The sequence below is a fragment of the Callorhinchus milii genome, unplaced genomic scaffold, assembly GCF_018977255.1.
Source record: "Callorhinchus milii isolate IMCB2004 unplaced genomic scaffold, IMCB_Cmil_1.0 Scaffold5, whole genome shotgun sequence".
In the NCBI taxonomy this organism is placed as follows: Eukaryota; Metazoa; Chordata; class Chondrichthyes; order Chimaeriformes; family Callorhinchidae; genus Callorhinchus; species Callorhinchus milii.
In genome coordinates, this window is record NW_024704746.1 from 33,766,821 (window position 1) to 33,793,700 (window position 26,880).

The 26,880-nt window shown below is 39.0% G+C and overlaps 1 protein-coding gene across 2 annotated transcripts; it reads left to right on the plus strand.

Annotated features, from left to right (window-relative positions):
- The first annotated feature begins 1,361 nt into the window (after nt 1-1,361).
- Nucleotides 1,362-26,540, plus strand: LOC103179825 (thioredoxin reductase 1, cytoplasmic). Of its 2 annotated transcripts, XM_007895294.2 has the most exons (18): nt 1,586-1,649; nt 2,759-2,841; nt 3,909-4,099; nt 5,447-5,507; nt 9,216-9,325; nt 12,479-12,601; nt 14,104-14,176; nt 14,756-14,875; nt 15,671-15,813; nt 17,211-17,326; nt 18,179-18,404; nt 19,162-19,254; nt 19,407-19,483; nt 21,179-21,335; nt 21,883-21,990; nt 22,103-22,198; nt 23,065-23,199; nt 25,214-26,540. In XM_007895294.2, exons 3-18 carry the CDS (start codon nt 4,010-4,012, stop codon nt 25,274-25,276), a joined length of 1,791 nt encoding a protein of 596 aa, XP_007893485.1. In that variant the 5' UTR covers nt 1,586-1,649; nt 2,759-2,841; nt 3,909-4,009; the 3' UTR covers nt 25,277-26,540. The 2 variants fall into 2 exon arrangements, with proteins under 2 accessions (XP_007893484.1, XP_007893485.1); XM_007895293.2 differs by lacking the exon at nt 2,759-2,841 and having other exon boundaries at nt 1,362-1,649.
- The last annotated feature ends 340 nt before the right edge of the window (nt 26,541-26,880 follow it).

The following is a 26,880-nucleotide window of genomic DNA, read 5'->3' on the forward strand; positions in this document are numbered from 1 at the left end:
TCTGGGCAAAGCCTAACGGTTTCTCCTCAGTTGCTGGGGTACTCAGAAAGTAACTGAGTCAGGATGGCAACCACCCCAGCTGCCTCGGGGTCACATGCAATTGGGTTGCACGTGCCTAACGCTGCCATTCAAGTGCACCCATGATGTATTGAGTGCACATACCTTCACAAAATCTAAAATCTGAGTTCAATTTGTATTGGCGTACATTTGTAAATCAATGTTGCAAGGATATAAAACCACATTACTTGACACGAATAAAACCTTAAGACAATAGAAATAAAACTAATTAGTAAACGGACATTGTGTGTCAGCCTGGTTTACCAAATGGAGGACCAGGAAAGCCTCAATCTCCCGGGATTTTTCTTATACAGCATTCATAAACCTGAGCCATTCAACACCGTGATGGGTTGACTTGATTCCAACGATCCATTGCCAAGCACGTGACCATGCTCAGCTCCAAGGAGACCCAGCTTACTAGGAGGATAGTTACTAGTTGGTCATTTGACAACTACAGATTTAGGTCTTCGATGGGTAGATAGGGATAGCAGTAACCAGACATTCCAATGTGACCTTCCTGCTATCTTAAGTGTTAGCTTGAGCTACAATGTAGTCGATTATCTTAAACATAAAAAAAGGTAACCAGGAGAGTCCACTATCTGTAGGCTGGTTCCTGAGCCAGGCAGTACTCCAGGTATTACTGATGACTTTCCTGGTGAGTTGCCCAGCTCAAAGTCAATACCTGTGAGAACATTGACTGCATCCTCCTGCCTACAGGTTTGACACACATTCCTACCCTTTGAAAGATGGTGCCACCAGTTGGAGTTGTGGAGTTTGAGCAGCAGCTGCTTACCTTTCTATATACCATTCTCAATGCCCTTGATATATAAGGGTGACACAAAAGTTGCAAGACCATTACAAAGTCTGATAAGTCTTAAAGAAATGCTGATTTCTTTTAGATAATAGGGTAGACATCACGCCTTTTTGGTCACCCTGTACATGAGCAAACAGGGAGAAATTATTTATACGGGAGGGCATCAATTTGAGGATAATTACCACTATGAACACCATAAGAAGACCACACCACATGTCTGTCTACATGAAGACGACCGGTTAAGTCCATTTTTATTTTGAAAACAATGGACTACATTGTAGCTCGAGAAAATCTCCTGCAATTCATACTGTAATTGGATTTTGAACCTGCAGGTGTCCCTAACCAACACTGACTGCCACAGAACCTGCAGGGCTTAAAGCAACCTAATGTTTATTTCATGTGATGATCTGAAGGAGGTTTGCGATATCAGCCAAAGCTCCAGCTGGTCACCTAGATCTTACACCCCTCCCTCCCCAGCTCGTGTGGTTCACAATAATTCAGCATCTTTTGGGGTTGGACCTGATTAATGTGCGTCTCAAACCTCTTTCAACTGGCCTTGTGGTGCTGCCAATCAATTGCAGCCAAAGTTATGTCACTTTGAACTCTTAAAGAATTGCTGAATCATACTTCTTAGGTAAACAACCAGTGCGTATAAAGCCACAACGGTGAGAGCAGCTATGAAGTGTTTTGCCCCGTGCGATGGGGAATTCGGTTCGCAAGGGGAAAACAGTCTTTGTGGATAAAACGCAGATCCAGAGTATGGAGAACACAAAAGCGTGTAAGTAAACAATGTGGATTTAGCTGCTCTAGGCTCCAGTGTGAACGCAGAACTGCAGTTGAATCACAGATTATATCTCCACAAATTTAGCAAACGTTGAAATGAACAATGCTGGTTCAGTTATTGTAATGGATTCAGAACTGGATTTTATTCAGAATTTGCTGTTGCTATGAGGTTCGCAGGCATGCATTTGAAGTTACTAATAATTCTTGTATTTAACATAGTGCCTTATCATGTTGTTAAAAGCTCTCACAGCGCTTGACAGGTTTTTTCTTACTGTGAGGTGTATTTGTAGGCAAACACAGCCGTCAGTTTTCATAGAGCAAAGTTCCAATGGCAACAGGAGAGGAATGGCCACATTTATTTAAATCTGGGGATTGTTCATTCAAAGCCACAGGCAGTATAGTTTTCAGATGCAATGCTTTATTTAAAATAAAGGTGAACTGCCTATTATATAAAATGTTACTGCCAGAAACGGTAGACTCAATAATATATAAACAAAATCTATAATAATAATAATCCTTGCATTTGATATAGCGCTTTTCACGTCGGGAGGACGTCCCAAAGCGCTTCACAGACCACACTGTAAAGTGAATTGACTGTATATTTGTGGGCGAAAGCGGCAGCCAATTGCGCACAGCAATGTCCCACAAACAGTCGTAGATTGAAAATGACCAATTTAATTATTGTTTTTGGTTTTTGAAGGGATTATTAGGGGTGTGGAGTAAGGAAACTTGCCCAAGGTTTCGCCCTGTCTGGAATTGAACTCAGGTCTCTCGCTTGCAAAGCGAGTGCTCTAACCACTGAGCTACAGGACTCCAAATGATAATGTATGAGTAGAGAATGAACTTTGATTTAGTTCCTTTTTTTTTACTTGTTGTGCAAATATAGTATAAACATTTCACCCACAAACTACACAGTCAATCACCTTTATGGTATATTCCATGAAGCGCTTTGAGACGTCTCAGAGATGTGATAAGGCGCCTTACCAAATGCAAGGATAATTATTATTATTGAATGCAGATGCTATTTCATACATTGCATCAATTCTTTCATTATAAAGTACCAAGAGGCATGATTGTTAATCTTGGTTTCCCTTGCTCCAAAAGGGTGATCAGATGACGTCGATTGCATGGATTATGCTGATCAGTAGGTGCCTGAAGTGAGGAAAATCAGAATTGGAGGAGTATAGGTACAACTCATACGGTGCTAACGTTTCACAGGATGGGAATTTTGTTGTTGCATCATTGCGAAAAATATTAGAAACTGAGAGGTGGATTTGCACACGGTTTCAGTACAGCAACAACAACAACAAGATTGCACTTATAGAGCGCCTTTCATGTCGGGAGGACATCCCAAGGCGCTGGACAGTTGGGTCGGGACCCGAGCGTTGGGGGGAAATGGTCAGGGTGAGGGGAGGGAAGGGAGGGAGCAAGGAGGGGGTAGAGAGTCGAGAGGGGAGCTGAAGGCACGGTCGAAGAGAAAGGTCTTGAGACCGGCCTTGAAGGAGGAAAGGGAGGAAGCAAGGCGAAGGCACTGGGGGATGGAGTTCCAGAGCAGGCCAGTAAATGCAAGCTTATGTCCATGCAAAGTCAACAACACATCAGTGTCATTTATGCATAATCAACTTGCATTGAGTCTTTAAGAAATTACTCACTGCTGAAACTAGCCATGGCGGGAGGACTTTATTTGTGTGGCTGTATGAAAATACTTAATTTGAATTCTTTCAATCCTTGCCGTATGATTTGCTTCATACAATATGTACAATGGTAAGAAAACAGGTCTTGCACCTAACAAAAATAACAAAACCATGAATCATATTTTAATCATTTGTTTCTCCCCGCCCCCCACTTCCATACTTCCGGGGGACACTTGTATTTGTTATTTCCATTTACTTTTGGTCAGTGCCTTCTCTAAAAATAATACACTGAATTAAATTGTAAATGCATCAGTACTTTACAAAAGAAACTAACAATTGAGCCGATCCAAGGTTAGAATTGAGGTCACAAGCTATACCACTAGTAAGTGTATGGGGAAAGAGCAGGAGAATGAGATTAGATTAAGTAGTTGTAATGGGTGTGTTAGCACAAACACAACAGAATGGGCTGAATGGTCTCCTTGTGTGTTGTGAACACTTAATGCAATGATGCCTGTAAATAAGAAAATGAAACCAATCTGAACTTAGTTCTTGAAGGAATCTGGAAAATCATTATTAGGATGTACATTAACTGGACTTTTTTTGTTGATGTTTTACACAAGGTGGTGAGCTACAAAAGAAAAACCAACAACAAGGCAATCTCAAAAATATCAATATAGACCCAGTCCAGACTAATGAGAACGGGACTCTTGCTAAATCAGAGATGGAGGAGTTCAAGTCAAAAATTCAGGCCTATATTGATAACAATCTGGTCATGATTTTCAGCAAAACTACCTGCAGTTATTGTGCTCAGGTAAGCTGCAACATTAAAACGACTGAACATGAAAAATGTACATGTTTTTATTCTAATCTGCTCACACTCACTCACAATAACAAGGTGTAAGAGGCACAACAATGCACTTCATGGAGTTATCATAGCTTTGGGTTTGAATGTTTAAAGGTTACATCACAAGTTTCATGTTTAATTTACTAAAGGTTTTGGAATAAGTACTCGGATTGATTGCTGAGCAAAATCCTGTAAATTGGGATGATTTTCCTCCTGTTGGTAAATTAGTTAATGGATGATAACTGGAGGTAAATTGAAGCTTTTTTGGCGCAAAGTTATCTGTTTTAAAGATGGTCAGGCTATGCATACGGTCTTGGATGTGTTTCCTGAGTAGATAAATCTTCTACATCAGTACTGTCATTGTTTTATTGTGTGAATAAAGGGAAGAACAGGAACAAGTCGTATAAAAAGAAGACTCTCGACAGGAAACTCTATCCATAGACCCAGATTACTTTTCTGGACTATAGCATAGAATGTATCATCATCATTTTATTACTTCTCTGCTTAACCTAGACTCTTAATCAATCAGTTTGCACTGGGAGGAAATAAGACATCGCCTTGTTTTCTGACCTTTAACTTTGCCTCTGATTTTTCTTCCCCTTTTCTGAATATTGCAAGTCACTCCTGGTATAGCATTTCTGGTGAAATCTTGCTCAAGTGACCAACCTTCCAATGTGATGCTGGTGGATTAGTGGAATGCTCCTTTGAATCTTCTCCATTGCATTTCAAACCTGTGTCCTCCAGCTTGTTCTCGTCTATGTATTCCTTACTTTTCTGTTCTTCCTTCTGTACACAACCTATGGAATTTAAACACAGAGGTTGTTGTGGTATGCCTAACTATTTCTTCTGGGCTTATTTCCTCTATTAATCTTTTCAACTTCAGTCATGTTCTGTATCGTGGGCTTTGTGCCTTCGATTGGATTCTCAATCAAAATGAATTCAGAGTTCTGAATAGAGGTTAGGAACAGGAAATCAGATTCATTGCTTTGCCTCTCTGGACTAAGACCGCTGAGGTTAACTGTGTGCCTATGTGTCATTTGCAAACATTTGTCCACTGACCAACTGTTTTAAAAGCAAAATAGATACAAATTTAAATTTAGTGCTCTGACTAAACTACTGCGCAGATTTGGAAGAGTTGTGCTGAATCAATGTCGAAAATGTTTACTTCTGTGTTGAGCTGAATTTGTGCCACCACACAATTTAGCAGCAGAGAAAAATATGTAACATTCAACTTCCAACACTTACAAGAGGTCGATTTTTAAAATGTCCCCAGTTTATCGTAAATAATGTTACACAGTTTTCTCTTTAATGCAGATCAAAGAATTTTTCAAGTCCTTACATGTTCCCTTTCAGTCCTTGGACTTGGACCAAACAGGTAAGATTGAGTGTCTATGGATTCCGTTCAGTGGCCTTCCACCCACTGTAGTGTCTTCACAATGAGGGCCAGGGTTATTAAAACTCAATAGATGTGTTATAAAGTTTTGAAAGTAAACTCTTTGAGCAAATGTGTTAGCTGGTATATTGCTGAGTCACGAACACCAGGAACAATCTTGTGTTTGACCTCTTGATTGTGCTGAGTCAGATAGACTCAGCTGGGAGGGGCAGTGTGAAGGTTATTATAATTGGCCTGTATCATTAGGCTAGGAGAGGAAAATTGATCAGGATTACTGCATCTAATTCCTATTTAATGAGCCCTGCTTGGGTAAGAGGAACAAACATTTAGTTAAGGTAAGCTCATTCTGTGGCTATTGTGGGACATTGCTGTGCAAAACTGTCTGCTACCTTTTGCCCACAAAATACAGTGATCCACATTACAGTATATCCTCTGATGCTCTTTGAGACATGTCAATGAAGTGATACAGCACTATATCAAATGCAAGTATTAGCATTATTATTACCAAGGCTGCTGGTGCTTATACAACAGCATTAGGCAAGTCTTCCTGAGCTAATCCATTGATTATAATCAAATAATAATAATAATCCTTGCATTTGATATAGCGCCTTATCACGTCTTCTGGAGGTCTCTTCTAAAGTGCTTTCCAGAATATACTCAAAGTGAATTGACTGCATGTTTTGTGGGTGATGATTTCATTTTCTTTAGAGCTATGCTGATAATTGTATGTTAAATATTTGTTATGGTAACAAGAAATATTTCCTGGAACAGTGATGACTTGATAAACGGAAAGAGTAATAGAAGCCAGTGTCTGCATTTAGAATCACTCCTACACCAATCAAACCTGATTCAAAATTGTTCTTTTGATACCAAAATATTTATAATATTAACCATAGCTGAACTCTGTCATTGTTTCATAACAATGTGATCTAACTAACCGAGTACAGAAAATATGTGCCTGAGTAATACAAGTTTTAACAGTCACACTTTTCTTAATGGTTTGAAACTAATGGACAGAGCAAGTGCAAATTTGTGCCAGTATCATTGCTAATTCCAATCTATAGTAAGGTCTCATACTAGAGTTTGGTCGGGCACAAACTCTGCAGTATAACCAAGCTGCGGTTTTATGCCACATTATTTACACAAGGTACATGTATTTAGGTAAATTTTCAAGCTTTCATCTCTAATCACGATTCCCTCTAATCTGGTTTCCGTGCCACCTACAGCATAGAAACAGCTTTCGTCAAAGTGACAAATGACATTCTGTCCATCTGTGACCCAGGACTCCCTCTACCTCTTTATCCTCCTTGACCTCTCTGCTGCTTTCGACACCTTTGACTACTTTATCCTCCTCCACCGCCTCTCCTCTCACCTCAACCTTCATGGTTCTGTCTTTGAATGGTTCAGATCCTACCTCTCACACTATCTCCACTTCATCTCCAAAAACGGTTTCTCCTCTAGCTCCCGCACCTTCTCATGTAGTGTTCCTCAGGGCTCTGTCCTTAGTCCCCTCCTATTCAATATTTATATGTTCCCTCTTGGTGATATCATCCGCAGAAGTGGGGTCAACTTCCACATGTATGCGGGTGACACCCAACTCTATCTCTCCACCCTTGACTCAAGGACCACTGCTGTTGTGACAGAATGTCTGTCAGACATCAAGTCCTGGATGAGAGCAAACTTTATTCAGTTGAACATCAACAAGACTGAGGCTCTCCTTATTGGCTCCTGTCAGCGCCTCCTCACCTCAGGTGCTGACAGCATCATCATCCATGGTTGCACACTCCACCTTACTAAGCTGTCCGGAACCTTGGCATCTTGTTTGACCCTCAACTATCCTTTCTACCCCACATCCGAGCCATGAGCTGCTCTGCCTTCCCCCACCTCTGCAACATCATCCGGCTCCACCACTATCACACACCGCAGGCCACCGAGACCCTCATACATGTATTCATAACATCGAGGCTTGACTATGCAAACTCCCTGCTTGTCGGCCCCTCAACTCCTCCCTTCACAGGCTGTAGATCATCCAGAACTCTGCAGCCCGTGTCCTCTTCCACAACAGGCTCCGTGACCTTTTGCATCACACAGAGGATACAGTTCAAGATCCTGGTCCTCATCTTTAAAGCCCTCAATGGCCTTGCTCCTCCATGCCTCTGTGACCTCCTAACTCCCTAACAAGCTACCCACCTCCTCCCCTCAGCGGGTTCTGGCCTGCTTTATGTCCCCTGCCTCGCTCGCTCCACCATTAGTGGGCGAACCGTCAGCCACTCTGCCTCACCCTCTGGAATTCCATCCCGCAGTCCCTCCACCTCGTCCCCTGCTTTGCCTCCTTCAAAACCCATCTCAAAACCCTCCTCTTCGACCACGCCTTCGATCACCATTCTTGCCCCCCTGCCTTCCACCCTCCCTGATCCCCAGCTCGGGTCCAAAACACTGACTGTCCAGCACCTTGGGACTTCCTCCCGACATGAAAGGCTCCATACAAATATAATGTTGTTGTTAACTCAGCATTGACAACAATAGGTTTAATGTTTCAAAGGAAAGTGGTGTTTGCTCATTGGAGTGGAATCACCATGGATTTTTGCACTGTCATTCTGCTGCTGGCTGCCAGCCTATTAATGCTCGGTAGCGGCTGGCAGCTCACTTGATCTATTGCTGTACTGGGTACAAAGGGAGGAAACGAACTATGAGATTGGAATCAATATTTAAAACGAAGCGAGTAGCTTTGTTAAAAACTTATAATCGCCAGAAAGCAATGACAGACATAGGAGTGCAGTTCCATGGTACTAGCCATCCTCTGGTACCATACTTGGATCGTCATTCTTTATAGGTGAGCATTTGACATTAAGTGTTGATAAAATACCCCAGAATGAGGGAGGGAATTATCACAGCCAAGCACTATATTATTCTCGCCTAATTTCTTAGCGCTTGGGGGTGGAGGGGGAAAACCTACTTGGGATAGTTTAGGAAGTGACTGCTACCTTACTATTTTAGAGGTACAAATTGACTGTTGGCTATCAGGTTTGCTAGACACCAATGCTCCATCCATACCCTTATATAAAGTATTTTGGAAAAGAGATGAGGCCCCTCATGAGGCAGGCTCAAATTCAGGTCCAGAGTGTTTGTTTAATCTCACACATTGGCTGTAAAAACTTTCAACCTTATGCTTCGGAGTTCCGGTCTGTGAAACACAATGCACTTGGACATAGCACCCTTGTGTATGTAGCAATCTTAACCTGAATTGGGAATGTGCTTTTGATGAGGAACAAACTTTTTTATAAATATTTTACATATATATAATATATAACTTGGCCAATCACTATGATTTGGGATATGTTCAGTGGAATTTATAAGAGCGCACCAAGCAGAGTAAGGTTCCTCTCTTTATAGGTCTAAAGAAATTATCTTGCTGCAAAATCTTTTTGCATTAAGCACTCCTAGCTTGAAAGCTGCCAGTCATACCGGCAGTTACATTTTACACGGCAATGACACGCCTAACTTAATTACCGTTGAGAAACAGTAGATGACTAAACCGAAAACTTGTGGTATAATCATTACTCAAGGGAAATTATTCATGTGTTCCTTTTGACCTCTTGGGAGCTTACTCCTCCTCCTTTGTGATTTCTACATCATACGTCCTTGAAGGGGTTGGCCTCCCCATACCCACAGTTGTCTTTTGTTCTTTAGTTGAAGGCAAAGCCATCCAGGAAGCTCTGTTTGAACTGACTAAACAGAGAACTGTGCCAAATGTCTTTGTGAGGAAGCAGCATATTGGAGGTTGTGATAAAACATTGCAGGTAAGACTCTTGTCTACATACACTCAACCTGTTAGAAACACAACTGGCACTCTGCATATATTCCATTTTACTGTTCAATGAAAATGTTCCAGCTCTCCACCCTACCCAGCTCAAGCCATTCAAAGGACCTTTTATTTTTAAAAAGCAGACTGAACATTTAGGTTTGCTTTAAAACAACTTGAGGTGACCTGCAGTCTTCTACGTTTCTTGCAGCTGTTTTTGTTCTGTACACAGAAGATTGAGAAAAATTCAGGTCTAACACGAGTCTCTTCACTGACTGAGCCAATTTCCTTTAAAATAAATTCCTGACTTGCCCACAGCTCAGAGCTGGATTTCTGCAGCTATTAAACCGTGTGCACATAGTGTTCACAGTCGAGAGGAAGGATTTAGATGCATTGGATTGGGTGTGCAAGTGAAGGAAAGAGATTGCACTCTGTTTAATTCAGCGATTCACAGATCCAAGCATTGTGTGTCGATCTGCTTGTAAAACAGGACAAATGTGAGTAGGTTGTGAATAATCCAGAGAGGGTGTTATTAAATTGCTTTTGATCTTTTTTTTGCTATATTTTCACTTACAAATTAGCTGATCATTTTGTTTTAAATGACCTTCAAGATGTCATATTTGTTTTTGTTGTCAGAACTAAACTCGTTGTTCTCAGGGATGGCAATGGTAGAATGCTATAACTGGACTCAATAACTAGGCAGGGAAAAACATAGCCAGTGAACCCACTACTGATCACTACCCACTGAGTTCTGGTCGCTCCATTTGATGATTGGTTCCATTTAATCTCCAGTATGGTCAAACATCTGTTATCTGGCTGACCCATCATTGAAAGCCACTTCGAAACTACCTCTATGGAGTGATCTAAACTGCAGTAACTTCATCATAACAATAATAATAATAATAATGTGTAGGTGGATAGGAACTAGAGGAACATTAGAGAAGAAAGAAACTATTGGGTGCCATTGCATTTAGAAAGTTGCTTGAAATATGCAAGTTTAAAAGTAACACACAATGAAAATAGTGCAGGTTTTTCCTGTTGTTCAACAATTGTGATTGCACTGAAGAGCTTTTGCAATTAGGAGAGAGTGACTGTGCAGAATTCGAGATAATCGGAAGTAAACTGAATGTTCTCAAATGACCCACAAAGGAGGGTGAGGGAATGAATGGGTGTTCATCTGATACCAGGTGTCAGGGTTCTTGCTCTTCTGCAATTTTATGGGACCTGGTATAGATTGCTGGAGAATGTTTCAGTGCTCGCTTGGAGCAAACATTTCATTCATTGTCTTTCTGGAAAAATGCAACTGCCCTCTATTTTACCAAATGCTCAAGTAAATCAATAGAAAAGTAGTCCTCTATTGCTTTTGCAAAATATGCAGGATTAGCTGTCAGTGCTTTGAGAAACGCGAACGAACTAGATTTTTTATATAACAAAAAAAAATCACATGCAATCTATTTGTATCGAGCGTTGTAAGGAATAGCTGTAATTCCCTGGTTGTAGTGTCCATTGTGTTCTCAGGTGAGAATTTCTCCTGGAATCTAACAAACATAAATTGATTGTCAACTGTCACATAACAAATATAATTGACTGACATGAACACACATGCCTTGCCCACCTACAGTTTACATTAGGAATTAATGAATCCACCCAGGGGTGCATCTAAAATCCTCACTAATCTCCCTGCAATGATTTGATCATGAGCTCATATTAGGGTGACAGCAGGTTTTGATTGAAACATTGCATTATACATTGCTGACACTGTCATATAGAGTGTGGGAAAATTGCATTCCCCTAATTCTTACTTTATTTCCCATGAATTTACAATTTCATAACACAAATTCCACAATGATAAGAAGTTAAATTCTTTTCCTGAAATGTCTTCAATTTAGTGTTGGTTTACTGTTGGTTTTATTTCACCAATAAAGGTATCTAGCCCTTCAAATACAACCTGCTCATGACAGGCAATCTAACACTACAGTTATGATTCCTGCAGCACTGAGCTGCTGTCTCCCACTATGCAACAGTTTAAAAACTACTTTTTCCATAAAGTACCGCAACTGATTTAGTTTAAAACAAACCTCACAAATTTTCCCTTCTCACTTATCTTTCCTGTGACACATGTCCTATGATGCACTTGCGTTGAAAATTACTGTACTTTGAGCCTCAGATCTGAACTTTCACCTAGTCTTTGGTCTAAGACCATTAAGAGAGAGGATTTTTTGCCGGTGTCATGGCCAACAATCCCCTGAATAAAATTGATCAATCACTTAATAACTGTTTATGGAACATTGCAGTGTACAAATTGGCTGCTGTCTTCAGCTACCAAATGCACAGTCACTGCACTTTACTGTGAAGCACTTTGAGAAATCCTCCAGATGCGAAAAGTGCTTTCTCAAATGCAAATAATGATATTATTATTAGCTTATTGCAGGTTAGATCACTCCGTAGATGTAGTTTCTTTTAGTGGTTTTCAGTGCTGTGTCAGCCAATCTAATAACACTACCACATTACACTTGATTAAATGTCATTTTTCTTAATATATTTGAACTTCCCAAAATAACTAGTTTTTGCAGGCAGTAGACATTTTGTGCACTGGGTATCTTGTCGAGTCATTTCAGAAATGTCTTATTAACAGTCCCATTTGCATTAATGATTATATGCTTGTTATTATAATTATTATTTATTGTAAATATGGTCAAAGAAAAATGGAAAAAAGATACAGAGACCAAAAATAAAGACTGCGTTGAATCTTTAATTTAGAACGCATTTTCTCGTGAAATGTAATTTCAGATCCTGTCTGCAGCAGGCTAGCTGTTCAAATGCACCACAATATAGCAATGTAATTTTAATGAACAAAACCAGGTGCAGCAGAATCTGATCTTATCCTCGCCTGACATCTGTACACACAGTAATTACGCCAGCAGTAATTGCTCACTATTTATCAGGTTCAGGAACCGGGTGTGATTTGCCCTTACTGCTGCCTGAGTTAATTTGACGTGGACCAATATTTTTGTTAGTTTTGGTTAAAGTAGGAGTTCTCAGGCTCAAACACTGAAAACTATTCTGACACAACATGATACCATGCCCTTTGCCACCAATTTGCTAAGCTTTATGTTTCCTTTGCCTACTCACTGTGTCTCTCTCTCTACAGGCCCATAAAGAAGGAAAGCTCCAGTCATTACTAGAGATGACTGAAGCTAATCAGGTAGATGGATCCTATGACTATGATCTCATTGTCATTGGAGGAGGCTCTGGTGGACTTGCAGCTTCAAAGGTATTCTATACAAATATTACCACAGAGTGATTGAACAGCTGAAGTCTACAAAAAGACACCTCTAAGGACGTAACCTGTTCAATTGTCAAGCCTGATCGGCCATTTTATTAGATTGTGGCAGCTGCTTCAGATTTATTCCCAAGACGCCTCTTTTTAATATCTCTTATTATCTTTATTTCCTTGGTAGTCTATCGATCTCCCTTATAATCATCTCAACTGGTTCTGCTTTGCTCACCTGGGGCAGTACATTGCACATTCCCAAAAACTTCTAATCACTTTATCAGCCTATTGTAGAAAGAAATGGGTCCCGTGTACTGCATTAAAGCGAGGATTCCTTGCAAATATATAGTTGCTGCAATTAGCCCACAAATATACAGTCAACTCACTTCACAGTGTATTCTGTGAAGCGCTTTGAGACATCTAGAAGATGTGAACAGTGCTGTATCAAATGCAAGGATTATTATTATTTTCATAGGCGTTTTGAACTGAGTACATAAAAAGTCCAGAGGATATTATTCAGCTCTATTCGCTAATTTTTCTATCGATGTGCACTTACAGAGGGATTTTCCATTATAAACACAAATTTAAAAAAATTACCACAATTAGCAGAATAAAGCCTGAATAAATATTTAAAATGAAACCTTGGGTGGCATTTTCAAGGGAGTTTTAAGATCACAGGGATCCATAAAGCAAATATGTGTCTGAGTTCAGAGAAAGTCTGTTAATTGAAAATATAAGGAACATCATGTTGATGGCACTGAGCTCTCTGGAGCATTTGAATATAGCTTTTAGGTATCGTGTAATTATAATGTGAGGATGTGAGTCACTTGCTTACTGATTTCAGCTTCAGAGAATTGTAATGAGCCTCAGGAGATTTGAATTAGAACTGTTTGTAAAAATAAATTGAAAGGAAGTCTATTTCATGTGACAAAAGGTCTTTACATTGATGAGCGGCATAGAAGATTGCAGATACAAGCAAGCTATTTGATTTAGACCATCATGAGAACTAAGCTAGAGGGCATGGGTTTGAAATGGAAAAGCCTCAAATGAGACTAGAGACTTGCAGTGGAAAGGACTTCTAACAAAAACAATTGACGCTGCATTAATTAGCTTCTTCAAAGCTTCAAACAAGATGAAGGCCTTAATATATGAAGGTGTGCTTAGGAACAGCATTGGAGGTGAAGGCACAAGACAATGTTTCCGCAATGCTGGTGGGGAGAGAAACAGCTGTGATCCCAGGGCTTAATAGCAATGGAGATGGTTGAATGTCCTGGAAGTTTTGCTTGGTTAGTTTGTGGAGCAGGAGGAATCTATGCAGAACATTCTTAGGGGAGAACGATGGAAGGGGAGTGTGGAGATCCAATGGCGGGTCAGGTTGCATGTAGTTGTGAAACAAACAGGCTTGATAGGTAAAATTGCCTTTTCTCTTCCCATCCTTAATTGTGTTTTTTTTAAAAAAGGGGAGGTTTTGTTGAATTTACATGACTTGCATTGTTTTACAGGAAGCTGCCAAATATGGAAAGAAAGTGTTGGTCCTGGATTATGTTGTGTCCACACCTCTGGGCACTACATGGGGTAAGCCAAGTTTCTAAGGCCATTAGCTTTTAGGATATTCAGTTGTTCAGAGGCTGTATTGAACATTTCAGCACATTGTAACTGTTTTACTGTTAGACCAATAAGTTGCCATCTCAGTCCTCTACACTGCAGTGAAAGCGTCATGAATGGAGTAGACTGAATGTGCAACGTTGGCAACCCTCTCCTGCTACATACAAGTCAGAAGGTCAAAAGTTTCATTCCGACTTCATCCTCAGATGTATGTTCATCCCTCTTAACAAAGAGTTCAGTCATGGTTTCTCACCTGCAATGCCTCTAGTGCCTGGGTAACCTGCATTTTCCATGGTGACAAGAACTATGCATAGTGCTCGAGGTGCAGCTTATCCAGAGCTTTGCATGTTGATGCAACAACATTTTGTAGTGCATGAGTTGTGAGGATCTGACGTAGTTGATCTGGCAACGTAAACCTGCATCCTTTGTCACTTATCTAAACTGTAAATACGGCAATATTTGAGTTGTGGATATTTTGAAGCAAACTCTACGCATAGAGTAAATTTTAGCTTTGTATATGATAACATAATGTGATCTCTTTATTGGTAGGTATCGGAGGAACGTGCGTCAACGTAGGCTGTATCCCTAAGAAACTGATGCACCAAGCCGCACTTCTGCACCAAGGCCTGGAGGATGCCAGGAAATACGGCTGGGAGTTTGCTGAGCAAGGTTTGTGAATGGAAACTTGTAACACAACTGAGTTTGTCTGCTTTTCTCTCCCTCCAAATTCTGCTCTGCTGAAGATACTGACTTGTACTAAGTTATGGTTCCATCAGTGCCAGCTGACTTCCAGCACCTCACCCAAGGGGTCATTCTCCATGTGTGCGAGCCTAAACAATGAGCGTTGGTAGGCTATGTAACTGAGGGGGGTGGGGTGGATTTGGGGTGTGGGGGAAAGAAAGAGATCAACAGATAAACCCAATTCTGTCTTTACCAATTTTTTTTCCAATTTTAGAGAATTATGGTGAAACTTGATGTTGAGAACAATGTTCCCATTTCTGATACGTTTGCCAAATGTGATTTCCCTGTAAAATAACAAAATTAATTACCTGGTATTTTGCTAAATACTGTAGTTATTTCTATCCTGTAAACCATCACAACTTTTGCATATTCGTTACTTGCTTATATTATATTAACCTGAGTTCAATTCCAGGCAGGGCGAAAACTTGGGCAAGTTTCCTTACTCCACAAGCCTAATAATAATCCCTCCAAAACCAAAACAATAATAAATTGGTCAGTTTAATCCATGACTGTTTGCGGGACATTGCTGTGCGCAATTGGCTGCCGCGTTCGCCCACAAATATACAGTCAATTCACTTTACAGTGTGTTCTGTGAAGCGCTGTGGGACATCCTCCCGACGTGAAAAGCGCTATATCAAATGCAAGGAATATTATTATTATTATACTATATGAGGCATTTTCAGACTTAGCTGGATAATATTTATTTTTTCCCTCCAAACACAGTCAACCATAACTGGACAACTATGAAAGAAGCTATTCAGAATTACATTGGCTCCTTGAATTGGGGGTATCGAGTCAATTTAAGGGAAAATAACGTTACCTATGTGAATTCTTATGCAGAATTTGTCGGGCCTCACAAGATCAAGGTAACCGCTTCAGCAACGTTTGAATTATTTCAGAACAACAACTTGCATATATATGGCATCATTTATGTTTCTCAGAACGCTTTATAAGGACGGGTCAGACGTAGAGAAGTAAGTGGCTCTAGGCACATTCAAAGAGGTAGGTTTTAAGGCAGAACTTCGAGACAGATGGAGAGGCAGTGAGATGAAAGAGTAAAGGGAGAGAGTTCCCGAGATTCAGGGCATTAGGCTCTGACGGTACAGCCACTGATATGAGCAGGAAGTGGCAGTGTACACACAGCAAGCCTGAGTTTTCCAAGTGGAGGGGCGAGCAGAGGAGTTCGGATAAGAGAAGATCAGAGAGATGAGGAAGTGTTAGGCATGGAGGGATATTTAGGTGAGAGTGAGGTGCTTGAAATCCACTAAAGAATTGAACTAAGTTAGATCTAAAGCGATCAGTCTCATCTATTTGAGTACGATGCATGCTGTTGCAGAAAAAGTCAGCGAGACAATGCTTGTGATTTCAATCCATAAATCAGAAGACCACTATTCAAATATTTTGGTTGGTGAGAATGGGCTAAAATATAGTCCCAAATGAGTCTTCGTTTCTTTATTCATTTCATTAGTGTTAAAGTGCTTATTGAGATAAGCACTTTAACACTAATGAAATGAATAAAGAAACGAAGACTTATTGGATTATTGGATTTTTTTAACATTGAGTATAGATTTCTTTTGTTCATATACTTATTAAGTGATGTTAACATTACATGTTTGAAAAAAACAATTACCTGGGGCTATCTATGCAGATTTGGTCTAACCTGGGTTGAATAGGTTCCAGTTACTGCCTACTAATGGCATGCCTAGATTTCTCAGAATGAATAGCATTATTTTAATGGTAATATGTGCCTCCATCTTAATGCAACAAATATTCACTTCACAGAGGGCTTTGATTTGCTTGATGGATGAAGACATCCATGCTTTGAAAGAGTATCATGTACTAAAAGCTGTGCTATTACATGTAAATCTTGGGTAAGACGCACATTCTCGTAGGCAAGCAGTGGCTTGCTTTGCCTCTAGTCTGTTTACCTCGTTTATAAATTTAAACAAATGCTCACAAGCCTGTGAAGTTCTGAACGTGCGTATTTCGCAAAATTCAAATGTTGAGCAATGTGCTTGAATTTTTCAATGGTTCCCATTGTTTAATACTTTTGCTCAATCCTTTGTCTCCATTTAGATAGTCATTATTTGGGACCGCATCCAATGAGAGGAACGAGCAATTGCACAATGCCCAACAATACAATTTATATTCATGTAGCACCTTTCATGTTGGGAGGACATCTCAAAGCTTAACAATACTTAATATATTACACTATTGAATACTTTGAAAAGCTGTTTTAATGATGGTGTTTCTTTGTTTCTAGGCAACTAATAAAAAAGGAAAAGAAACATTTTATACCACAAAGACGGTTATTGTTGCCACTGGAGAAAGGCCTCGGTATCTAGGTATTCCAGGCGATAAGGAATACTGTATCACCAGGTACCCAGTAAAATATGTGCACACTTCTTATAAGCATTTATTTTGTATATTTAAGAGCCTTTACTTTAAAGTTGACTATTTTCAATCTTGTACGTCAAGAGTACCATTGTTTAATCCTCTCAAAAAAAATTCTTCTATTTCCCAACGTGTAAACTGCAGCTAAACTTTTTTTTAAATATATATTTACCACTGTAGTTTGTGTCAGCCTGGCTCAGTTGGTAGCACTCTTATCTTTTGAGTCAGAAAGTTGTGGGTTCAAACCCCATGTTGGGACATTTGAGCTCAAAGTCCAGGTTGATTGTGCTACATTGTCGAAAGTGCTGCCCTTTGCACGAGACTTGAAACCATCTGTCTACTTAACTAGATGTAAAAGATCCCATGAGGTTATTTGAAAAGAGAAATTAGTTAGTATAATGTCTGACAAGTCCCCAGATAAAAAAAAAGTAATTTGTGTGTCATGTTAATCTACAAATACGTAGTCACTAACAGATAAACTCTGATACATTTTGAGATGTTACAACATTAGACACTATATCAAACAAAGATTATTATATTAGTGTACTGTATCCCTCACTATAACATACTGCAGTTCATTGTTTCACTGTTTTGTATCCCTCATTATAACACAATGTACTTCATTGTGTCCTTCTCTATAAACATACTGCAGTGTACTCTATCCCTCGTAACACAATGAGGTGCTGTACCTCTCACTATAATACATTGTAGTTTACCTTATCCTATGGCAGTGTCACGTGCAAACTGCTGTGTAGCATATTCTAGAAAGTATTGTAAGTGTTTTCTTTGTGAACAATGTCACACTTTTACTACTTTTGTTTTGAATACCTTTTCTAGTGATGATCTCTTCTCACTCTCCTACTGCCCTGGAAAGACCCTTGTGGTTGGAGCATCCTATGTTGCCCTGGAGTGTGCAGGCTTTCTAGCAGGCCTCGGGCTGGATGTCACTGTCATGGTTCGCTCTATTCTGCTGCGTGGCTTTGACCAGCAAATGGCAGATCTGATTGGGGAATACATGGAATCCCACGGGGTCAAATTCATTAGGCAATTTGTCCCAACTAAAGTAAGTAGCAGAACTGTCTCAATTCGGTGGTGTTGAGGTGGAAGTAAGATATTCCGCGATAAGTGTTGATCTGATTTTTGAGGTGTCTACAAGTAAACCAAACTCTGTTGAACACTGCTTGCTCAACAGCTTTGAACTTGTGAACTGTACTTATGAATTAACAATCTATCCCAGCACAATGTGTTCCTCTCATTTCTGAGTCGCATGATGTCATGCGAGTAGCACGGGTTGATTTGTGTAATTTTCCCCCTATAAGCCAGTGAAGTGCTGTCATCACATCTGGGGTGACCCCCACCCCCCTACCATTGCAAGTATTGCAAATCTTTCAAAATAGATAATGGCTATAGTCCCTAACATCACTGCTTGGAACCAAATGTCAGTCCATTCAGGAAATGGAAGGAGAAAGAAAACAATAATGTGTTCCTCAGTGTGTTCTCGGCAGTAACACAGCAAACTATAACAGTACTGAAGCACATTCTGAGTTTTAGAAATTTAATAATTACAAATTTGTATCAAGAAATTGGTTCAGAAATATCTCAAATTGAATTGCATTTTGTTTTAATTCTCTGCTTGCTGGCGAAAAACATACCTTATATATATTTGTGTAATGTATCATTGAATTTTCCAACATACAATAATAGTACCACACCCATGAATTCTAAAATCTGCATCATTTTCCAAAGACAGTGCAAGTTTAGTCTGTTGTTGTGTGTGTTCACATATTACATCTTTATGCCCTGCTCTTTTCCTTCTGTAGATAGAGCAGATTGAACCAGGAACTCCAGGGAAACTAAAAGTTACTGCTCAGGCTGTCAGTGGCACAGAGACATTAGAGGGGGAATACAGTACAGTAAGTAATAATAAAACTGTGGGAAAATCATCATTGACATTTTTAAATTTAGAAAAAACTAAAAATTTACTTCTCCGCAACTGACAGTTTTCCTTTGAAACGTAAAGTCCTCGTTTTGGAATTTCTTGTTGATCATATTTACCTTATTTCAGGTATTGCTGGCAATAGGAAGAGACGCCTGTACAAAAAATATTGGCTTGGACAAAGTAGGAGTGACGGTCAATGAAAAGTAAGTAATGTGGTTCTTTGTTTAAGGTTTTTTTTAACATTATATATCATTTAATTGACATTAAAACCACACTGTTATTTCTTAATCATGTTGTCACAGCTTACTTCTCTATGGTTGCCTGTAACTTTCCACTTCTCCTTTCATCTATCTAAATCGGGAACTTATTTCCTAAATTGATAGTGTTTTATTTCTGAGTGTTCCTTCTGTTCATCTGGTGGTTTTACTTGAAGAATCTTATATAATATTCCTTGCATTTGATGTACTGTAAACTGGATTAGCTATTTGTGGCCGTAATGCGGCAGCCAGTTGTGCACAGCAATGTCCCACAAACAGCTATGGAGTGAGTGACAAATTTATAATAAAAAAAATTTACATTGCCAAATCTTGAGGCAATGAGAAGTACTATCATGCCAGCAATTAGGAGGTAACATGAAAATGTCTCCATATAAATCATAAACATTCCAGTCATAATACAGTCATTTAGTTAGCTGGTTTCTAGTAGCAATTAACAGATGGTCTTTGATAATTTCATACCATTGCAGTTAACCATTGTGACAACTGTCTGCAATGCCATTAACCTATTGTGAAACTTTCTTCCTCTTCTAAGTTATGAAAGATAAGCTGTTAAAGTTTGTAACATGGATGCGCCTGAAATTCACATTTGAAGTTAATGTTAGAAATATGAGACATTGTGGCACATGAATACATTGCCCCTCATTATAAGCTTCTCTAATTTACCACGAATAAGTGGTATTGCTAATGCCTCCATATTATATGCTGTTTGTTTGGCAAAGACAGATGTAGAAAGGACCTGCTGTAGTTTTAAAGCTCAACAACAGCAATTAATTTAAAATGATTATTAAAACATTTTTTCATTATTTATTTACATGATTAAAACATTACTTAAAACATCATTAGATTAAGACATGAAGCCCACTTGCTTCAGTGATTTGAAAAAAAATATTTTCACAAAGAACAGTAAAAATATGCCCATCTACTGAAAATTAGTTGATACTGAAACTGTCTCCTGTGGAGACCAGCAGTCTGATAAAAGGGGACTTCAGGGGCTGGGGAAGAAGAAAGTCATAAAATGAATTCACTATAAGATCAAAATATAAATATTCTCACCATTTTTTAAACCATAAAACATTCTCTTGCCCAATAGAAGAAGTTGGCAATGGCTTCTGGATGGTGTGCTGGTGGAAAAATGGACTCTGCAAGAAACTGCAGGAGCTTGTTGTTCCTGTTCTCTGTCTAATTCAAGATGTTTTGGGGCATATATATGTGGAACTCTGTCTGATTTGGATCCTCTTAAGCATGGTTTTCCCCATATGTCAGATTCTTGGCTTACCACAGAAAAAAACAAATCCACGTCCATAGTCCAGTATTAACTCTTAATCAGACATGCCTGCTTGCCTTTCTGTGTGGCGTTTTCTGTGTTGTTGGCCATATTGATAAGGTACTGCTTGGCAACATGATGTCCACCACAAGAGGGAAGGAAAATACGATGGGATCAGTCCTAAACTCAGGAGTTCACTTCCTGGCAGTGAATCCCAGAACGGCAATGTTAGCTCTCGTTGAAATGCTACTTATCTCTCGCATACTGTCGCATCAGACCTCCTAGAACAGGAAGTGTAAGACAGCAACGAACCTTTGAAAAGTTGGGGGAGAAATTAATTTTGATTCTTGTTTCAGGACCGGTAAAGTTCCAGTCAATGAATTTGAACAAACAAATGTGCCTGACATTTATGCTATTGGAGATATTTTGGATGGCAAACTACAGCTCACACCAGTTGCAATCCAGGCTGGGCAACTCCTAGCCAGGAGGCTGTATAATGCAGCCACCTTAAAGGTAAAACTTCTGAATAATTACGAATTCTCAAATTCTTTCCATAATTGTTCAAAATTATTGATGACTTTGGAATTAAAGCATTCTACATTGTCGTAATGTTCAATTTGATACTTGCGTGATGTTTTTTAAAAAAATGAAATCTAAATGTTTTATAAATTAGTAAGTGTGTTTTATCCATACAAGGATTTTAATCTGTTTCAATAATATTAAAAGACCCAGCAGACTTGCTAATAAATCCTTACAAGTTTGCTCACTGAGCTCTCATATCTAAATACAATGTGTACTGTCAGAGGTACTGATCTTGTGTACGATAAATAATAATAATAATCCTTGCATTTGATATAGCGCCTTATCATGTCTTTGAGATGTCTCAAAGTGCTTCACAGAATATACTGTAAAGTGAATTGACTCTATGTTTTTGTTGGCGAAACATGGCAGCCAATTGCGCACAGCAGTGTTCACAAACAGTCATGGATTGAGTGACCAATTTTATTATTATTTTATTCTGATCTACTGGTACTAATTGTTGCTTTGTCATCACCAACAGTGTGACTACAAGAATGTACCCACCACTGTCTTCACTCCCTTGGAATATGGTGCATGTGGCTATTCAGAGGAGGACGCCATTCAAACACATGGAAAGGATAATCTAGAAGTGAGGAACCAAAATAAATACAGTATTGGCAACTTTGATCAGATTTTTACAAAGAAATGTAGAAAATGTATTTGTTTACTAATTTCACTTGTCCAATCTTTGATATTTTTAGATCTATCACAGTAACTTTTGGCCACTGGAGTGGACTGTTCCAGGAAGAGATAATAACAAGTGCTACTGCAAGATTATCTGTGACTTAAAAGACCAGGTGTGCACGATCAAATGCTATGTGTGGAACACGTTGACATTTTTTTACTAGGTTTGAAAGGAAGTTTATTGTGTGGTTTATATTATCCTCACATTAGACTTAGTGTTTTCATAGCAGAGGCAGGTTGTAAAGCACTTCACACAATATGCTCTAAAGTGTAGTGACTGTATATTTTGTTGTCATGTGTGGCAGCCCATTTCGGCATAGCAGCGTCCCACAAACACCCATGAAGTGAATGACTAGTATTAGTGCAGTAACAATACATTAATGTCCACAACTCAGAGTCAACATTACATCTATTAAACATTTGGTTGATGAGTGGCATGTCGATATTATACAGAATACATACATAGAATTTGTGAAATTCAGCTTATAATACATTTCTGTTCTTTTAGCCACAGTACCAATGTGGATTTTTTTTTTGACTACAGAATACGTTTGACAACATTAGAACTTCCTTCCTGTTTTTAGGGAAACATTTAGGGGATCAACAGCACATTTTTGGATGGCGTGTTATTGCAAACCCAGATTCCTATCATTCTCTGTTCACGCCCCACATAGTGATAGGATCTGGATTTGCATTAACAATTTGCTATGCTGCTAAACTGAAGGTCTGAGCAGTTTCTAGTAACTGCTGGATAGGGATACGAAAGATATCACTGAGACACTGTCACAGATTCTCCTCTTGGAGTAAGTGTACAATCCAGATGTACATGGTATAATAGGTGGAAGGGAGCACGAAAAAGGGAAGTTAATATGGTGCCTTCTTGGGAATGGAAAACCTTGCTTTGTATTGACTTCATATTAGAAATCACTTTATGGATATTACATATGAAATTAAACTGTTAACTATTACTGTTTTTCAGAATAAAGTGATAGGCTTCCATGTATTAGGTCCTAATGCAGGAGAAATCACCCAGGGATTTGCAGCCGCAATTAAATGCGGAATGACCAAGGAAGTGTTGGACAATACGATAGGAATACATCCAGTCTGTGCGGAGGTACGATGGATGTCTTTAATAAAATGCTTTGCTATATTGTTTAACTCTGTATTTTATTGTATTGTCTGTCAGTAGATACATAGATCGTAATATGATGTAAGACAATTCCAAATTAGTCAGCACCATGAAAACATACTACTATACTTTTATTTACATAAATTTAAAATGCCATGCCCCTAATCTCTGACACTCCTTCCTTCTACTCTTCCAGTTCTCTCTGTCTCCCTCTTCAAGCCACACCTTAAAACCTACCTCTTTAACTGCAGTTATGGTCAATTCCCTCTTCCAGTCTTCTCTACTCAATGTCTGACCCCATCACTGTAAAGCACTCCAAGACATTATCCTACATGAAGGTCGCTATAGAGATACAAGTTGTAGCTGTTGAATCAATCTCTTCCCCGCTCTCAGAATTTGATACAAAATACAATAACGTGAAGGTTCATTGTTGGTGCAATCCATAAGATAACCACAGCTGGGAGAGCGTTAGGGAATGGCAGCGGGTCAGGTAGTTTCAATTGTTCTATGTCTCTGAATTTTGGACCTCACCTGCACTATTGTGGAGGATCAGTTTGGCTCAATTGTTTGCACTCTTGCCTCTGAGTCAGAACATTACGGGTTCAAATCCCTCGTTGGGACTTGAGTTCGTAACTCAGACTGACATTCTTTGGCTGATTCTCTCCCTTCACCTCCAAGCAAACCAATATGATTCCTGGTCTCCCCGTATACACGGTATTCAGCGAGAACATCATTAATATCAAGTTCTTCTCCATATTCCCTATTCCCTTTCCATTATCCACAAACCAGTGTGTTTGAAGAGTGCCCTCTGCTGTATCATACAGGCGATGAAAATGTGGTTCAATAACACTGTAGTAATTATTATTGGTAGTGCCAAGGCTTGCATTCTGGGATATCATTTTTTCTTGTTTCTAATATGCCACATTTAAAATAATAAATGGCACAATACTGTAGAAAATATAAATTATGCCTTTTGTTTAAAATTATAACTACTAATATTTCAAGCTGCAAAGTATGCACTTTTTCCTTATTTATACTTTTATAACATTAAGACTCTTATAGTTAAGAGTACTATAACTCTCTTAAGCATCAAGGACAGGGTTTTAATGGAAAGCTACAAAGGAAGCATCAAATTAATTAAATTTTACACTAGTTTACAGAATAATCAGTGGTTGATGGCTCATAACATAATACCTTTGTGCTTCATCTTGTATTGCAAAGAACATTGTTTAGCATATTGATGCTAGTTTTCTGATAATTAAATTGCTTAGATGAGGTTATTTAAACTTGCATGTTCTAAAAGCTGAATGGCATACTATGTATGCAAAGTTTATTATGTTCAATTAATGGGTAATTTATGTCTCATCCACTTGATGTAGAGCTTCATGTTGTGCAATGATCATCCCTTTCTTGTTCCATTTTAAAATCGGATCAAGACTATTTCAGCTCATTATTTCCCATTATGTTTTCCCTTCTGCTTCTGTAATTTGCTGTATGAGGATTGTGCCTTTGAAGAATCCTTTGAGAGGTTTTGTGAAACCGTCCACTTTTTCTGATTCGAAACATTTTTACTTGTGTCAACATCTCTTCTTGATGAGGAGTGTTTGGTGGCTCATGACGGCCGAGCACTTTACTCTCTCCTGTAATGTTGTGAATTGGGGGCCTTAATCTGTAAGAAGCACAGTCACCAGTAAAAGAACACAATTTACATTTATACATATGCAAAAATAGTATTTATATTGTTACTATGGTTTCACACAGTGCCAGCCCTTCTCGCTCCCTTCCACTGCCTCCCCCCAAGCCACCCACCCTCTCTCTCTCACAATAGTTATGCCTTTTTGTCTCGCTCTGTTAGGTGTCTGTTTGAAGTCAGTGCCAAAGACCGTCCCGACAGAGTGGCCTCAGTGTGCATTGTAATATCTGCGCTGTAGATATTTTACCAGCAATATTTTTATAATTCATAATGCACTTTGAAATCAAATTTTTTTTCTTCTTGCAGGTGTTCACCACCCTGTCAGTCAGCAAACGATCTGGTGGAAACATCCAGCAGTCTGGCTGCTGAGGTTAAACCCTGCTGTTGTTACTGTTGCCGCTGTGGATTCACTTGCATCTCGCTGAACTATTCCCTTCCGACTTCCGTCTTGCACACCTATAAGACGACCCAATAAATGGGCCTGGTGTTCTGAGCCATCGTGGCGTTGAAAGGGATTTGGGAGTAGTAATGTGAGGCTTTGTGTTACCATTGGCAACCTGTACAACGGTGGGGTCACTTTTTATCCTCCAAGGTGAGCTGCTGCTTTGTGGGGCATCTTCTCGATGCTTTAATGAAATCCCAGCCTGGAACCAGTTTTAAGTGGAGGGCTGCGATTGATGACTGTAAAGCACTGTCTCCAAATACTCAGACCGTGGGCTTCCTCTTGTGTTCGACAAATCAAATGGTAAATCAAGAATGAGGGGGAAAACTATATTCTTTCTATTGGATTTTAAATTCTTTGAACTTTGTGGAAGCTGAATGTTTTTACTCTTGAAATATTTTCAAATTCCATTTATTTACTTCTGTTTAAGTTTATAACATTGGACTTTTAAGAGTGGCAGTCAGTATTGAAGCTGACTGTACAGATTTAGTCAGATCTCCTTAACTTTCTATTAAATATTATTTTCGATCTGAATGGACATTATTGATATTTTTGTATCTCTGAAGCTACTTAATTCATAGCAGCAGAATTATAAACTATACATTGGCTGCTGCTGTTTGAATTCTACACTGAAGAATTGAGAGGCCTTTTCTGATGGGTCTTTATTCTAGAATATGTTTTCAAACAGAGATCTTTGCATTCCAGTGCAGAATCTAGACTTCTGCAGGATCAAAATCATGACGATTAAACAGCAATTTAAAGAGAATTAGTCTGAATTTGGTTTCATTGCAAACTGTCTTTTTATAGAGATAGATATGAATCTGTCTCAGCAAAATGCTATTGAGAATCATTGTGCTTTGAACTCATGCACTTAGGCAATTATAAGAACTCCTCAAACTTCATATCACAATGCAATCACCTTTTCCCTGAAGTCATTGGAGGACATCATAGGTTTGAGAACTGTAGAGCCATGACACTCGATATTGTACATGTGAAAATATCATTTGACATTCGGTGTATTTATTAGTTATTTAAAGTGCAGATCAACTATGATCATAGAATAAGCTGCATGTTACTCTTAAGTTCCTGTTTTGTGTGTCCTAGTTCAGCTTGGTTGATGGCACAAGGGCAATAGTCGTGTATCTGTTGACATAGAATTCAATATTGTTATATTAAACAATATAGAATTAACTTGTGTTTACTGTTTGTAAAAGCATTTCTCACTCATGAGAAGAGTGGAATTAATTATAATATAGGAACTGATGTCTCTCAATTTAGATTTGTCTTAACTTGTCACTACCACTTAAGTCATCATACTGTCAATATCCTTGCCGCATTGATTTATGTATTTATACATATATAATCCTTATTATATGGTTAACTCTCCACTTTGGATAACTTTTCACTGAGCCCTTTTCCCTTGGAGTGATGAGTTATCAGGAGTTTACTGTACCTGCAGCTTTATAGTCTTACCATGTTCTCAACATAACAACAATTTTTGCATTTGATATAGTGTCTTATCACGTTGCTG